Source organism: Amphibalanus amphitrite, unplaced genomic scaffold (genome assembly GCF_019059575.1).
Source record: "Amphibalanus amphitrite isolate SeventyFive unplaced genomic scaffold, NRLGWU_Aamphi_draft 000116F_arrow, whole genome shotgun sequence".
NCBI classification, from domain to species: domain Eukaryota; kingdom Metazoa; phylum Arthropoda; class Thecostraca; order Balanomorpha; family Balanidae; genus Amphibalanus; species Amphibalanus amphitrite.
The window spans coordinates 105,569-120,000 of record NW_024881611.1 but is presented as its reverse complement, the minus strand read 5'-3'; the positions used below and the strand labels follow the sequence as shown (position 1 = coordinate 120,000).

Here is a 14,432-nt window from a genome sequence, read left to right as displayed (position 1 = left end):
TTCGTAGATGAGTCAGTACGTCTGTTTCTATGATTTGTACTCGATTTCACATCTGTGTATTTTTATAACTTTTACTTGTAGATACCATATTTTTATACTTTTTCTCTACTTCATTTTCGATATACCCCGAAGTCTGTCGTCCAAGGTTGTATACATCAGATTCGGAACCGCAACATGTTTCTCTGCATCGCTTCCCGAAGCACCGGAGCGCTCTTGATAAATCGAAAGCCATACTGAGACCGGTGGACTAGATGCCCATTGCATGTGACCGACTTTGCTCTCTTCATTTCAATCCAGCATTGGTATCAAAATGTGGCTCCAAAGCTCGACTACTGGAATGTGCCGTTCCAAGGGTAGCGGCCTACAAGAACAAGGCGGGACAACAGCGTCACTCGACCACCAGTACGCGCTGCCGAGTGCCGCTAACGCAACCCGTGGACATCGTGATGACAGGGCTGACGCCGACGACAAAAAGCGCAGAAACTCAAACAAACGGGAAGTACGGCTCAAACAAACACTGGCATTAGTTCTGAAAAGCCTGGAGGCTGGAAGAGCGATGCGTGGTGAATGCAGAAAAATCGACCCTGTGACGTCATGAAGAGGGCTAGGATCCAATTTTTACTCCAGAAGATGTCCAATTGATGAGGGGTAAGGTACTGAAAGTTTCGCCTCTCTAGCCCTAAGCGTTTGGGAGCAGTACTGCAAATATTCGCCAGGGGGAACGCCCCCCCCCCCCATTAACCCTCGCCCTGGCAGGGCATTTTTCATAACACGGCCTGGCAGGGGGGGGGGGTTGATGTGACCCCCCTCGCGATTGGCTCCTATGGCACCTAGAAACACCAAATTTGGTAGGTAGGTGGGCGCCCTGGAGTTCTCGCCCCTGTGCAAATTTGGTTGCTCTAGGTCAATATTTAGGGGGTTTTGGGGGGTATAAATGTAAAACTTTCGCTAAAAACAGGTCAAAAGTTTTTCGCTTATAACTTTTGATCTAATTACGATAGAGAGAGAGAAAAAAAGCACCAGTGAACTCAGCACGTCAAGGCGCGTCGAATGATATACCTTTTTGCTCGCTTAAGTGTACTTAAAGTTTTTCTTAATTTTTAAGTTAACTTTAACTAATTAATGAAGTTCAAGTTAACCCGCGCCCGGCTGGGGGTCCTGGATTTCCACGCCCTGCTGGGGGGGGGGTGTGTTTGAACACCCCCCCCCTTCTAACTCGGCTCCTGGACCACGTAGCGCTACGCGGAAGGCGGAGTTCGAAAGAACGTCAAAAATAATGAGAAAATCACATCGGTCAATTTTTTGGTCAGGTCAAAGGTCAGGTCACCAGAAGTCATTGAAGGCAAAATTTCGCGGATTTCCAGGTCGAATGTCGACAATTTCCAAGAACCCAACGCATAACTCGGGAACCAATAGAGCTACAGCGCCGCGGAAAAGCGCATTCGATAGCCCTATTAACGCCCTTTCTGATTAATTTTCTCAAATTTGACCTAACGTCAACGGTTTTGCCTGCAGGGGGCAAAAACGGCAAAAATAGCCGATTTTTTTCGGAAACAGTTTTTCTGCATTAACTTTTGACCCAAGCCTTGTACGAGCTTACTTTTACCGGCATCGTGTTACTCTCGTCAAGACGCATCGAATGAACTATAACTTGACCTTGGAAGGTCAACTTGAAAATTTGACCTCAGGTCAAGGTCATGACCTGACCGGAAAGGGTCATGTTGCATATCAGTCGATCCGTATCGTCGAACTGAACACATCTAAGGCGTTTTCATCGCTCTAGCATGCCTCTATCATAAGTTATTTGCGAAAAACTGTTAGATACCATTCGTGACCTAAGATTACCTCAGGGCATAAACAGCTGGGTCACGGACACCATTTTCATGTTCAGTATGTCGAAACCACTTGTAATTCAGTGTTTGGGAGTGTTTATAATGTCTTTCGTCCAAAAGAGGCGCATTTCAATTTTCTCCCATTGACTTACATATAATGGGGAGGTCGCAAAATTGACCTGACCTTAGGTCATCGATATCAAAATTCTGAGATATACATTTTGTACATGCTATTGCTGTTAGCAATCGCTGAAAGTTTCAAAGCGATCGGTCACTCGGTGTAGCTAAGACAGACATTGACACTTTTTATGAGGTGAAGTCACTTCAGGTGACCTGGTGACCTGACCTTGAATGACCTTGGTCTGAAATTTTCACAACATGTGTAGAATTGATGTGTGATAAGGTGTACCAAAAACGGCGGCGCGCGCAAAAAACCACAAGGGGGGGGGTGTTCAAACACCCCCCCCCCCCAGCAGGGCGCGGGTTAACCAAATTGCATCATATGGCATATCATTCGATTCGGCTGATCACCAGGAACACAATGACACCATTTTTTAAGCTCTAGCGTCATTATGTGCCAAGTTATTGGCAAAAAGGTCATTTGACCTCAGTTGACCTTATTTGACCTGACCCATGGATAAGTACACCAAACAAAGAAGCACCAAGTGACCTGCTGTAAATTACTCTGGTTTCAAAGCACAAAAGTGATGGAACAAAGCGGATATCTCCAGTATTTTACGAATTTAGTATTTTCCCACAGGCGACGTAATGACGACGTAATGACCTCTAACTGACCTCAGGTCAGTGACATAAAAAACGAACTATATGTTATACAACTCGGTGAACTTATTCGAGAGGTCATTACGACGTAATGACCTCTAACTGACCTCAGGTCAGTGAAATAAAAAACGAACTATATGTTATACAACTCGGTGAACTTAGCACATCCTGAAAGTTTGAAGGAAATCAGTCCAAAACTGTGAGTTTTACAGGTGCAAAAAGAAGATTGAAAATTGACCATGACCTTGTACCGGTTTTTCTGACCTGGTGACCTGAACCAAGGTCACCCGGACTTGAAATGTTCAGGTCATATGTAAAAAGGTTGCCCCATAGGCTGTGCCAAATTTGGCGGCGCTGGGCGCCGCCGTTTTTACGCTATCTTCGAAAACCCTTGGGGGGGGGGGGGGTTGCATCAACCCCCCTGCCGGGGCGAGGGTTAAGGCCCGCGAGGTCAGTGCAGTTTATCAGTCACACATACGCATATATCACACTCGCATATTTCTGTAGTTCTTGTCAGCTAGGGGAATGTACCTGTATATCAGAGCGCCAGTTTGGGAGAGGGGATGAAAGTTTTTGGATGAAAATGATCAGCCATGCTCTGCGGCACAGTATATCTCCAGTCACAAATCACTAGTGCCATCTAGAGGGAGAAATATTAGCATACGGGCGCTGCGGCGCAGGATATCTTCAGGCGCGCATCACTAGTGCCATCTAGAGGGAGAAATAGCAGCACACAGGAGCTGCGAAACATGTATACTGCATAAGTATGCACTATGCATGTACAGTCGGTGGCAGTTGTTATCCAGCACCTTTTTTTCGCATTGTTTTCAGATCGCCCATAGGCCGGGCCTGCGTTATTTGAAAATAATACGTAAAAGGTATTGGATCGAAACTGCGTCCGACTGTATTCAGCGAAGTCTTACAATATAACCGCACGCAGTATACCTATGTAGGGGAAGGTGGGGTAAGACGGCCCAGTGGGGCAAGACGGACCACCAGCCCTCCCGGCTGAACCGCTGCTGGTATCTACTGCTTTATGCACTCACTATGTTTGTTTTCCTTCGTAACAATGGCCACCTTGAGCTCATGCTGCTAGGATGCATAGCTTTTGAGTTATTGAGAAAAATGTTGTTTTTCGTCAAACCGATCTAATATAAGAGGTCTACGGGTGATTCAATTACGGCGCCTTTCTTGCATGATTAGTTTCTATTTTGCACTTTACTGTGAAGAACAAAGTTATAAACTTAGTTATAGTCACACTTTAGGAAAGGCAAGGTTTTGCAATGTTGGGCTATTTGACATATACGTCATGATAATGACAGGATTTAGATTTGGGGCAAGACGGACCACTGTGGTCCATCTTACCCTGTGGTGGTCCATTGTACCCTGCATATGGAAAGTTCTTTTCCAAAACATTGACACAAGTTTAAGCAAGCTAATTTTTCAAGAAGGAGTCTTTGTTGCATGTGAGCCATGCATGCAAGTGCTCAGTTAGCATGCATTCATGCCAAACGACAATCAACACACATGTTCCCAGCTTTTAGCTGCACTTCCTTCACACATGAGTAAAGAATAAAGGCTCATTTTGTTATTTTACCATTCTGGTTACTTTTTCTTACAAGAGTACAGAGCAGAAGTGTAACACACATGAACGGATAGCCGGCACTGCTGGGTGGTCCGTCTTACCCCACGTTTTTTCTTGTCTGAGTTTTTGACATGTCCCTCTTTAAGAGCATCCACCACCTAGATGTCTTTAATTTGAAATTTAGTCTTTACACATATCAACAGAGGACGGATTGAGCATTCCGAAGACTATAAATAATATGAATTACGAGGGCAGTGTAGCAAGATATGCGGCCTCAAACCTTAGCTGGTCCGTCTTACCCCACCTTCCCCTACTTACAGTATACCTACTGCCATTTCAACTGTCTCCAATATTGAAGACCCCGACTCAATTTAGCACATACTTATTGGATGTTCAGAAAATTGTGCTTAAAAAGGTCCAACGAAATTCCATGACACCAAGTGCTTCAGCACAGGCATGCCATCTCTATGTATATATATCTCTATGCCTGCCACGCCCCCGGAGTGCTCATTATCTAACTGCGCGGTGGGGCGGTGCGGCGGGCTCCTGTTACTGGGCCGCGGCCGGCAGGCTGACAGGCCGGCCGCCGCCTGTCGGCGTGTGACGTCACGACAGAGGAGTTCCCGGGCCTGCTGAAACGGGTGGACACACCCGTCTTACGGCGGTAACGCTGGCTGGTCATCGGTAGACATTAACAAGCCCTGAGTTGTCGGACACACCAGCCATAAGATACTCCCCGAGGCCGAGGCTCGGTTACTCACCGAGTGATCTCATGCATTCGACTATGAAACCATGAGTGTGCAGTGCAATGTACGATAGTACAATTCATGCAATTGTACTGACTCGGTCAAGTGTCAAAGGGACTGCAACAGTTATCACATTAAGCGAAGTCATATGGTGACACAGAACTCGTGTAATGGGCATATACCCACGATGCATAAAATCAGGGTTGCCAGACTTGGCGATATGTCGCCAATTTGGCGAATTTTGGAAGCCATTGGCGATAGAAGCACGGCGTTTGGCGATAGGCGATAAAACGTCAAATATTGGCGAATTTCCGAGTTCGCCTCCAAATCACCGAATATTATTTAAAAAAAAAATAAACAAAACAAAGCGAAAAACATCGGTACGAAATATTTCGTAATCTGATTAATTTAACCTTCCGACGTTTCATATTAGGCACTAAAATATAAAATCTTCCTGATGAAAATATCTTCTGAACCACATCTCGCACGACCTTTGCTCAGGGGTGGAGATCTGTCAAAATGTCAGGGGGGGGGGGGTCCATGCCGGGCAGATGGAGGCGGGCTGGATGCAGTACCATTGACTTACATAGCAGTAATTCGTTTTCAGGGGGGGTCCTGACCCCCCCCCCCCCGAGATCCCCACCTCTGCCTTTGCTATTTTATTTGGCGCTGGTTAAGGTACGCTGTTATGTAGATGAATATGAGAAACGAGATAGGTTACACGAACGCCAACTTGCGCTGCTACGTATGCTTATACAGCGCATCCTATTTGGCGAATTTTGGCGAAATTCGAGGGGCGAATTTGGCGATAAGGACCATTCTGGATCTGGCAACCCTGCATAAAATAAACACAAAACGGAAGCGTGAAAACGATAGTCCGGAACATGACGAATCTGGTAGATGCTTCGATGAATACAGTGTGATGATTCGAGTGAAAATTGTGTTTACATAGAACTTCGTACTCGCATCTGTTTGCCTTCTGTTTTCCGCTCCAGTATTCCAATGTCAATTTCCCCGCTATCAATCAGGTATGTGATTGCCATTGTGATGATTGTGCGGCTGCGCGCTGTGTGGTTTGTATTAATGTCTTTATATGTTACCGTGTGTCTGAGGCGCTCCGTCCTCCCTCCCGCAGTATGGCAGCTGCACGACTACGGGCTGACGCGCACGATGACGGAGCCGGTGGTGGACCTGGTGCACCACCAGCGGCGCGTCGGCCTCGTGCTCTGGCACCCGTCCGCCAGCAACGTGCTGCTCAGCGCCGGCAGCGACAACCTCATCGTCATCTGGAACGTCGGCACCGGCGAGGCCATGGTGGTGATCGACACGGTGCCCGACCAGATCTGGTCGGCCAGTTGGGCCTGGGATGGCTCCAAGCTGCTCGTCACCAGCAAGGATAAGAAGATCCGCGTGCTGGACCCGCGCACCGGCGAGATCGAGGAGGTGGGTACGGGGGGGGGGGGGGGTAGTAGTGACGCATCCGCGCCGATTGGCGCCCCGATTACTGGGTACTGGAGCCCCTGAGTCATCGAGGAGGCGATGACGCTAATAGGTTTCGGATACCGCCTCGGTACAGTCCACTTAAATGCCGGACATCCCAATCAACTGAAGAGTCATTTTAAGTCTGCATCTCACCAGAGGCACCTTCCCTGTCCCGAGATCTTTCCGGCGGGCCGTGCTAAGCCCGCCCGGCGGCCTATCGGTCATAGCGCCGCGCCGATAGCGCTGCCGGTCGTCTCGGCTCCCTGCGATATCCGGCCGCGCCCCGGGCGGCCCCGGCCGCCCACCTCCGTATTATCCTACACCTGTGCGGCCGGCTCACCGCAGCGCTGACAGCACCCGGGCTGCAGCTGACCCAGTTCAGCGCCCTTTGATTCGGGGGCCCGGTGCGGTGTTGGTTTGATGCTGTGTGTCGGTTCGCTCCCTGTTGGTCTGATTCGGTTTGCCTGTGCGGTGCGCCCCCGCGCTCGAACACGGTCCTAAGTCGGTCGGGCGATAAGACGTTTGATGCCGCTGCCACGTCACACGCGCGGCATGACTTTATGACTGGGTGTGTGGACTTGGAGGTGTGGGGGGAGGCTCATGTAGCGTTACACACGGGCTCTTACATACACAGACGTACAAACGTGCTTTATTTTCGCGCCCTCGTACACAGTCGCACGCGCAGGCACAAGTAAATGTCAATACCCCGTCTGAAACGTTGCATGCGCCTTGAGTTTAACAAAGAGTATAATATATTCATGCACACACATTCAAAGAGTATAATATATTCATGCAAAGCGAACTTGACCTCGCGTTGACCTCACACTGACTGACCTCACACTGACCTACCACGATCCTACATCCCGTACCTGACTGACCCTTAACGTCTCTGCACGCTGGACCTAACCGATGTCGTCTCGTTTCACAGGAGGCCACCTCGCACGAGGGCAGCAAGGGCTCGCGGGCCATCTTCATGAAGAACGGCCTGGTGTTCACCACTGGCTTCAGCAAGATGTCGGAGCGGCAGTACTCTCTGCGGGCGCCCGGCCACCTCAACGACCCGATCGTGATGACCGAGCTGGACACGAGCAACGGTGTCATGTTCCCGCTGTACGACCCCGACACCAACCTCGTCTACCTCTGCGGAAAGGTACGACTGCGACACACGGCAGTTCGATGGCGCTGGGATACAATGTGGTCACTAAAAACGCAAGGATGTGCATGACACCCCTTTCTGAATTATTTGCCTGTCATTTTTCGTCTAAGATTTATAGGCAGCTATCCCTTTAGAGGAAATGAAGGGACGAGCATGCCCCTCATCCTTGGGAAATATATAGGAAATGTCTTGGCAAAAGGTAGTCTTCCTTCGTGGGAAATAAAAGGACAGAAGCTACCCCGACTCTTAAAATGAATTACAATGCTGATTGCTGATTTATTTTGGTGGGACAATATCCAGTGCCTTCATACACGTCAAAAGGTGCCAGCTCAAAATGACTGAAGCCTGGTCGTCTCCGCTCGGCTGCCTGACGGTCTTGGAGCGCCTCTGCGTCCGGGCCGTGATATCGCGTCGGACGTATGTCGGTCTGCCCGGCCCGGAGCCGGCGGGACTCTATTTCGGGGCGGCCTGGCCGACCCGTCTGGCGGGGAGCCCTTTGGTCGGTGATAACGCTGGTTTACGAACCAGGTCAGCAGGTCATGGCCTGCGGCACACTCACTGGTCGCCGCTGGTAGCCTCTGACTGAGCTCGTAGCCGTCGGTAGCCTCTTAGCTTTTGGAAACCCTGTCTGAGCTATCCTCGTTACGCCAGGCGACTGGGGGCAGACCAATGGAGGCGACAGTGCCACCTGGCGTCAGTAGTAGAAACGGTAGTGTCGATATCGCCCGACCTGCTCGGTGGACGGTGAAAACATTGAGCCGTGCTGCCGTCTCAAAGTGTGCCCTAGATTTGGCCCAGTACATCCGTGGATAACTGGTAAAAGGTCAACTTGTCAATCGATATGGCAGTTTACATTGTTTTAATGGATTTTGGATGCAGCTGATACTGACTGAAAGTGAAGGTCAGCTTCTGACATGACTCAGGACCACATTGCCGACCTGTCTGTGGCGAACAGTGGAACCGCACCGGTCGTTAGTCGGACTCTGGTAGTAGAACCGTTGGTGGTAAGGGTTTAAGGGTTGGTTGTAAGCACACCGACCTCTGATAGCGCTGGGCGGCATCCCGCTATAGCTGCCGCGTCGTTGTGATGAGCAATAAGCTGGAGCTGCATCAATCGTTCGACAGCGCAGAGTATTGGTTAAAACCTGACGAAATGCTGATGTTGAAATGTTAAATATGCTTTTTATGCGTCTCATGTGACTGACGGTCTCCCCCTCTCCGCCGGCAGGGTGACAGTGTGATCCGTTACTTTGAGATCACCCCCGAGCCGCCGTTCGTGCACTACATCAACACGTTCCAGACGTCGGACCCCCAGCGGGCCATCGGTTAGTAGTCTCGCGTTCCCCTGATCGCTGCCTCTTCTGGGCGTTCATATCGCTAGAAACTCTCTAATGGTGCCAATATCTCTATCGAATGACTAATGCACGCTATGCTAATAGATGAAGGCAAAGGCATGCTAAGGAAATTTAGCTATTGGAAGCCCATCTGATTATATGAATAGGTGGTTACCGCCAGGCGCCAGTGATGTTCAGTTCATTGCTGTTCAGTTGTTCTTTATAGTCACATCTTCGGCTATGAATCCGATATTCCAAACTCTGTGAATTACAAGCCGCCTGTCTTCTGTGTGGCCTGCGCGCGGCCTCCCGTTCCATGTCTGCCTCACCTCACGCTCGCGTGGTCGCAGGTGTGATATATGTATCTCGCGCCGCTCACCCATTGTCCCCCGCTCTCTCACATGTATGACCTATGCCTCGCCACTGACGCATACTCTCTTGCAGGTATGATGCCGAAGCGTGGCTGCGACGTGCAGGCGTGTGAGATAACCAGGTTTTACCGGGTCAACAACAACGGCTTCGTGGCCGTGCATCCGTTCGTCGTGCCGCGGAAGGTAAGAGAAGTCCTCTCGGCTGGTCGACGGCCGATGGCCAGCCGCGTAGGTAGCTCGTGTGGTATCACCGCCAATTCTAACGTTCTGTCGTCTCTTGGCAATGTTTCTCAGTTTGACAAAGCGGTCAATTCTTTCGGCCAGCCTCATGTAATTTCTCAACAACAAGCCCTGCGAGAAATTTTAGACATCACTGGAACAGATATCATTGAGGACAGCTGTTGGGATTATAATCCCTCTCAGTCATTTTTCATCTGCTCCTTTTGCGATCATCCGTCGTCGAAATGAGTAATGATGGGCATGAAAAAACTGCAGTTGGGCCCCCTTTTAACACGTAGCTCATAACGGAGAGTGGGCTGTTCCCGAGAGTCCTTGTCGGACCCGCTGACTGCGGTGGGTCCTGTCGCCGTGAATCCCTGCGTGGCTGCCCGAGCGGCGCTGGCGGCGAGGGACTCTGCCCTATCGATTAAACCGGCGGCCGACGGTAGCACTGCGCTGCGACAGAACCCCGAGTCTCGCTGGGTCGTGACGGCGGTGGTCGCAGTCGGCACAGAAGGGCTGACGAGTTCTGAACAGTCCGCGCCGGTAACTGTCACTGAAGGTATTCACCCGGTGGCATCGTGTGACCGTTTTTCATTGTGACGGACCATCTCAGCCGCCCGAAATTTGGAGTCTGGCGTGTCTTTTTTGTTTGTCGACCGCTGTGCTCAGATTTGTGTTTTGGGCTGTGAGTGGCAGTCTGACCTGCGACCATGGACAATCAGCTGTGACCTACAGACTGCGGTTTAAGCTATGTCAATCCTAGCTATGACCCGTGAGTGACTCCTACTCCCGCTGCCTGTCAGTCTGAGCTGTGACTGATCTGTGACGCCTCTCTCGCTGGCGGGCTGTCTGACCTTTGAGTGACCCCGTTCTCCCGCCTCCGGGCAGTCTGAGTCGTGACCTGTGAATGACCCCGTTCTCCCACCTCCGGCAGTCTTAACTGTGACTGAGCTGTGACTGGTCTGTGACCTGTGAGTGCCCCCCCCTCCGAACCGCCGGTCATCTGAGCTGTGACTGAGCTGTGACTGATCTGTGACGACTGTGACTGATCTGTGACCCCTATCCCTCCTCCGGGCAGTCTGAGCTGTTCCAAGAGGACCTGTACCCGGACACAGTGGGCGACACACCGGCCATCACTGCAGAGGAGTGGATGGAGGGCTCCGATGCCGACCCTATCCTCATCTCACTGAAAGGTCAGTACTAGTGGTGCCAATTTCATGAAATTTCAATTCCAATTCCGATCCAATTCCAAGAAATTGCCTAGTAAATTTCCAATTTTGTCCAAAGCGGGGGCTATTCCAATTTTTAACGATTTTTGCATTTTTTGTGTAAATTTTAAAAGTGTTTAAAAGCGTTTTAAAGGCCTCCGTTTTAAAATTTTAAATTTTAAAGGCCTTGTGTTCCGATTAATTTCCAAAAAATGTTAAGAATTCCGTCCAAATTCCAAATTGGAATTGGACAAAAATTGGAATTCCAAGAAAAGAAATTCCGATTGGCACCAATAGTCAGTACCACCGGCACAGTCACATCCATTTAGAGCATGTGTGCGGACGTTCGTGGCTGAGCAGATGCATCCTGGGAAGGGCCAGCGGGTTTATTGATAAAGCGCTCAGCTGGGACAGGCAGACTGTCGGCAGGGACAGATCGACACGTTGGAAAGCCAGTATTGGGGAGCGCTCTGATGCGCATCCCTGGACAGGGCAGGCGGTTTTGGTATTTTCACTTTTTTGTGGAATGGGGAGTGGTGTAACTTGTCTTTAACGCAATAAAATCACGCTTGATTAATTCGATGTGGCTTATTTCTTTACGGTGCGCTTGCCTGTGTTCTGGAGCGAGCTGCAAGTGGCTGACACTGCTAACATTTCCGTTCAACATTTCCGTTCTTCCAAACAGACGGCCCCGTCTTCTCCACGCCGAGGAAGGAACTGAAGAAGGTGGTCAAGAAGTCGAACGTGCTGGACAAGAAGCGGACGGCGTCGCAGATGAAGACGGCAGCGCCCGAGGCGGCGGACGGCGAGTCGGCTGGCCTTTCCGAGGAGGCTGTCAAGGAGCGCGTCGACGAGGCCGTCGCCACCGCCACCAAGGCCTACGTGAGTGTCTCGTACCGTCTGTATCCCCGCTCTGTCCTTAACGTCACCGGCCGGGTAGCGGCGGAGACGGCGTACCACGAATCGTGTTGCTGGGCAGCGGCCGTGACACTGACAGACACTCAGCAGCTGTAGACACTGACCTCTCTTTATCGATATATTGATGAAGAGGACTTTTTTAGACGGCTAATTCAGTAACAGTTCGTGTATAACTAGTACAGTCGGGCTGCATCATGTAACTATATTGTGTTTTGTTGAGATTGGGCTTTCCATTCTGATTCAGCGGTTTTATATGGCAATGGGCTTGGAATCTGTTAAACTGTGCCGTTTAGAGCTGTTTGGCGTGTGTGCGATGCCGCTCGCCGCGCTCCGGGAGAGGAGCCGTCAGTCTCACACTGTCCTCCCGTCCCCCAGGAGAAGCGGTTCGATGACATGCTGATGGAGATGCGCAAGATGAAGGCCGTCATCGTCAAGCACGACGACAAAATCCAGAAGCTGGAGGCGCGCCTGGCGGCCAACGGCGAGTCGGCGGCGGGTGGCGGCGCGGCGCCGGCCGGTCCCGCCCGGCTGGAGGTGCCGGCCGCCACCGACCAGCTGGGCCCGGACGAGGTGTGAGCGCCGCCCGGCCGGCCGGCCGGCCAGTGTGATATCGGCGGCCGCCCAGCGCCGCTGTGTGGCCTGTTTTCTACAGCTAACGCCTCCTCGTTATGTACTAATTTTGTATAGACTGTGTGCTGCCTTCTCGCTATTGTCGCGCCGGCGGTGTGCTCGCGGCCGCCGGCCGGCACAGAGAGTGACGCGCACAGACAGACGGACAGACTGGCAGAGCGAGAGGGAGTGACTGCGGGCGCCGCCGGGCCGCCGGGCCGCCCTGTGATCGTACACTCGTGTTCAAATGATAGCAACGAATCGGAGAGCGCGCGCGCGCGCGCCGCGGCGGCGGTCGGCCGATCGACGCGCCCGACCGGTGCCGGCCAATCAAGTGTCCCCCGACGGCGACAAATCGACGATGCCACTTGTCGGTGGTTAGGCCACGCGACAATGTGCCTAATTTATTCGTAACATTCGCTGTAAAATGAAAGGTGATGCAATACAAATTAAAAAGCTTGTTTAGAAGTAGTGCAGGAATAACGTGCATACGATAATTGCTCGTTGGGTTTTCATCGGGAAATTTGGCATCGGTAGGTCAAAGGGAACGGCGTGATTCCACTGTCCTGGGGTTGATTCAGTTGTTTTCCGAGCAGTCTTCGAATGGCGGGAGGTAGCAAGCGATATGGTAATCCAACCTTTTATTGCAGTTACTTTGTAACTCCTCTTTTTCAATACTATTCAACAAACCGTCGTTTTTTATCGGTTGTTGCTTAACCCTCGCACGACCAGGCCATTTCTCATAACACGAACGACCAGGGGGGGGGGGGTTGTTACGACCCCCCCTGGCGTTTCGAAACGGAAGGTCGTAGAGCTTAGCGGAAAAAACCAACGGATTGCTCTCAACGAGATCTCGCGATTGGTGGTATATTTTTTGGTCCTAGGTCAACATTTGACCTACTTTTGACCGGTCAAAGGTCAAATTTTCGGAAAAATAGATTTTTTTTCAACTTTCGGCGGCGATTGCGGCAAAACGGTGGGAGATATCGACTTGAAACCTTCACTATCGTGTTCCTTGATCAATTCTCTATCGTTTGGTATGTATTTCGTTTCCCTAGCTCTAAAAATGGCGCGTTGGGAGCGCCGGAAGTCGGCAAGGTCACAGTCGGCGGCAGAAATTCGAAAAATCAAAATTTAAATTTTTGAAATCTGATTGTATTTTTGGATTTGGGAGGTCCATTTGCTCCCTATAGAAGCTAATATTGCTGCATATTCCCATTGAGGTGACAAGAATTAGCAAAATAGTGGTTCGGGCGCTTTTCAAAAATAGTACCGGACGCTGTTCCTCTTGTGACGTCATAGCTCCGTGACCTGACCTGACCCGGTCAAATTTCTTATACCATATGATAGCCAATACTTGCCCCAACATGCATGGGAAGTTTCATCACGATCCATCAACCGAAGTCCGTACCACCGGCAGGAAACCTCGGGCGTTGGCACTCAGTTTGTGAAAATCCGGCCGGAGGCTGTACCTCTTATGACGTCATAACTCCGTGACCTGACATGACCCGATCAATTTTTTTCAGCAAAAGATGCGCAAAGGTTGCCCCAGAGGGTATTGAAAATTTCAGCCCGCTACGACAAGCCGTTTAGCGTGCACTTCGAAAAAAAACCTCAGGGGGGGGGGTTGATACAACCCCCCCCTAGGCGTTCTAGGGTTAAGATAGGGGTCTAAGCGAACAAGATGTTCACTGATCAGCCGTACTTGATAAATAACTAGCCTGTCCCTCTCAAGTACAGGCGATTCATTCGTGTAAGCAATTCTGTAAGGCTAAGCCAGTGAATGGTGAAGGGGCCTCTACTATGTCACTTTATCGCGCAATGAGGGGGCAGGGGTAAGGAAATATGCATTGAAAATTAGAGGGACAAAACCCCGTCCCTGCTCAATGCTCATAGATGACAACAGATGTACTGTCCCGTTCGGAGGTATACTATCCCGCAGAACATATCCTAGTACCCAAACCTCTTCCTAGCTGGCGGCAGTCATGCGCCCGAAAGTATACTGTTCCGCATGACATAAGGTACCCAATCTGCCCCTAGATGGCAGCAGTGTCGTGCGCCTGAATGCATACTATCCCACAGAGCATGAAATGCTCAAATCCGTTCCTAGATGGCAGTAGCGCCAAGCGCCTAGACGTATACTGTTCCGCAGGACGTAGAATACCCAAAGCAGTTCATAGATGGCAGCA

General features: G+C 50.6%; 1 protein-coding gene across 1 annotated transcript in view; it reads left to right on the top strand.

Annotated features, from left to right (window-relative positions):
- The window catches only part of LOC122381203 (coronin-1C-like), a 36,112-nt gene extending 23,401 nt beyond the window's left edge, over window positions 1–12,711 (top strand). Inside the window, exons 4-10 of the mRNA XM_043365104.1 lie at window positions 6,079–6,386; window positions 7,354–7,575; window positions 8,810–8,906; window positions 9,360–9,469; window positions 10,587–10,701; window positions 11,402–11,598; window positions 12,010–12,711. Coding sequence (XP_043221039.1) covers window positions 6,079–6,386; window positions 7,354–7,575; window positions 8,810–8,906; window positions 9,360–9,469; window positions 10,587–10,701; window positions 11,402–11,598; window positions 12,010–12,210 — 1,250 coding nt within the window. The 3' untranslated portion in view covers window positions 12,211–12,711. The remainder of the gene's footprint in view (window positions 1–6,078; window positions 6,387–7,353; window positions 7,576–8,809; window positions 8,907–9,359; window positions 9,470–10,586; window positions 10,702–11,401; window positions 11,599–12,009) is intronic.
- Window positions 12,712–14,432: the final 1,721 nt, after the last annotated feature.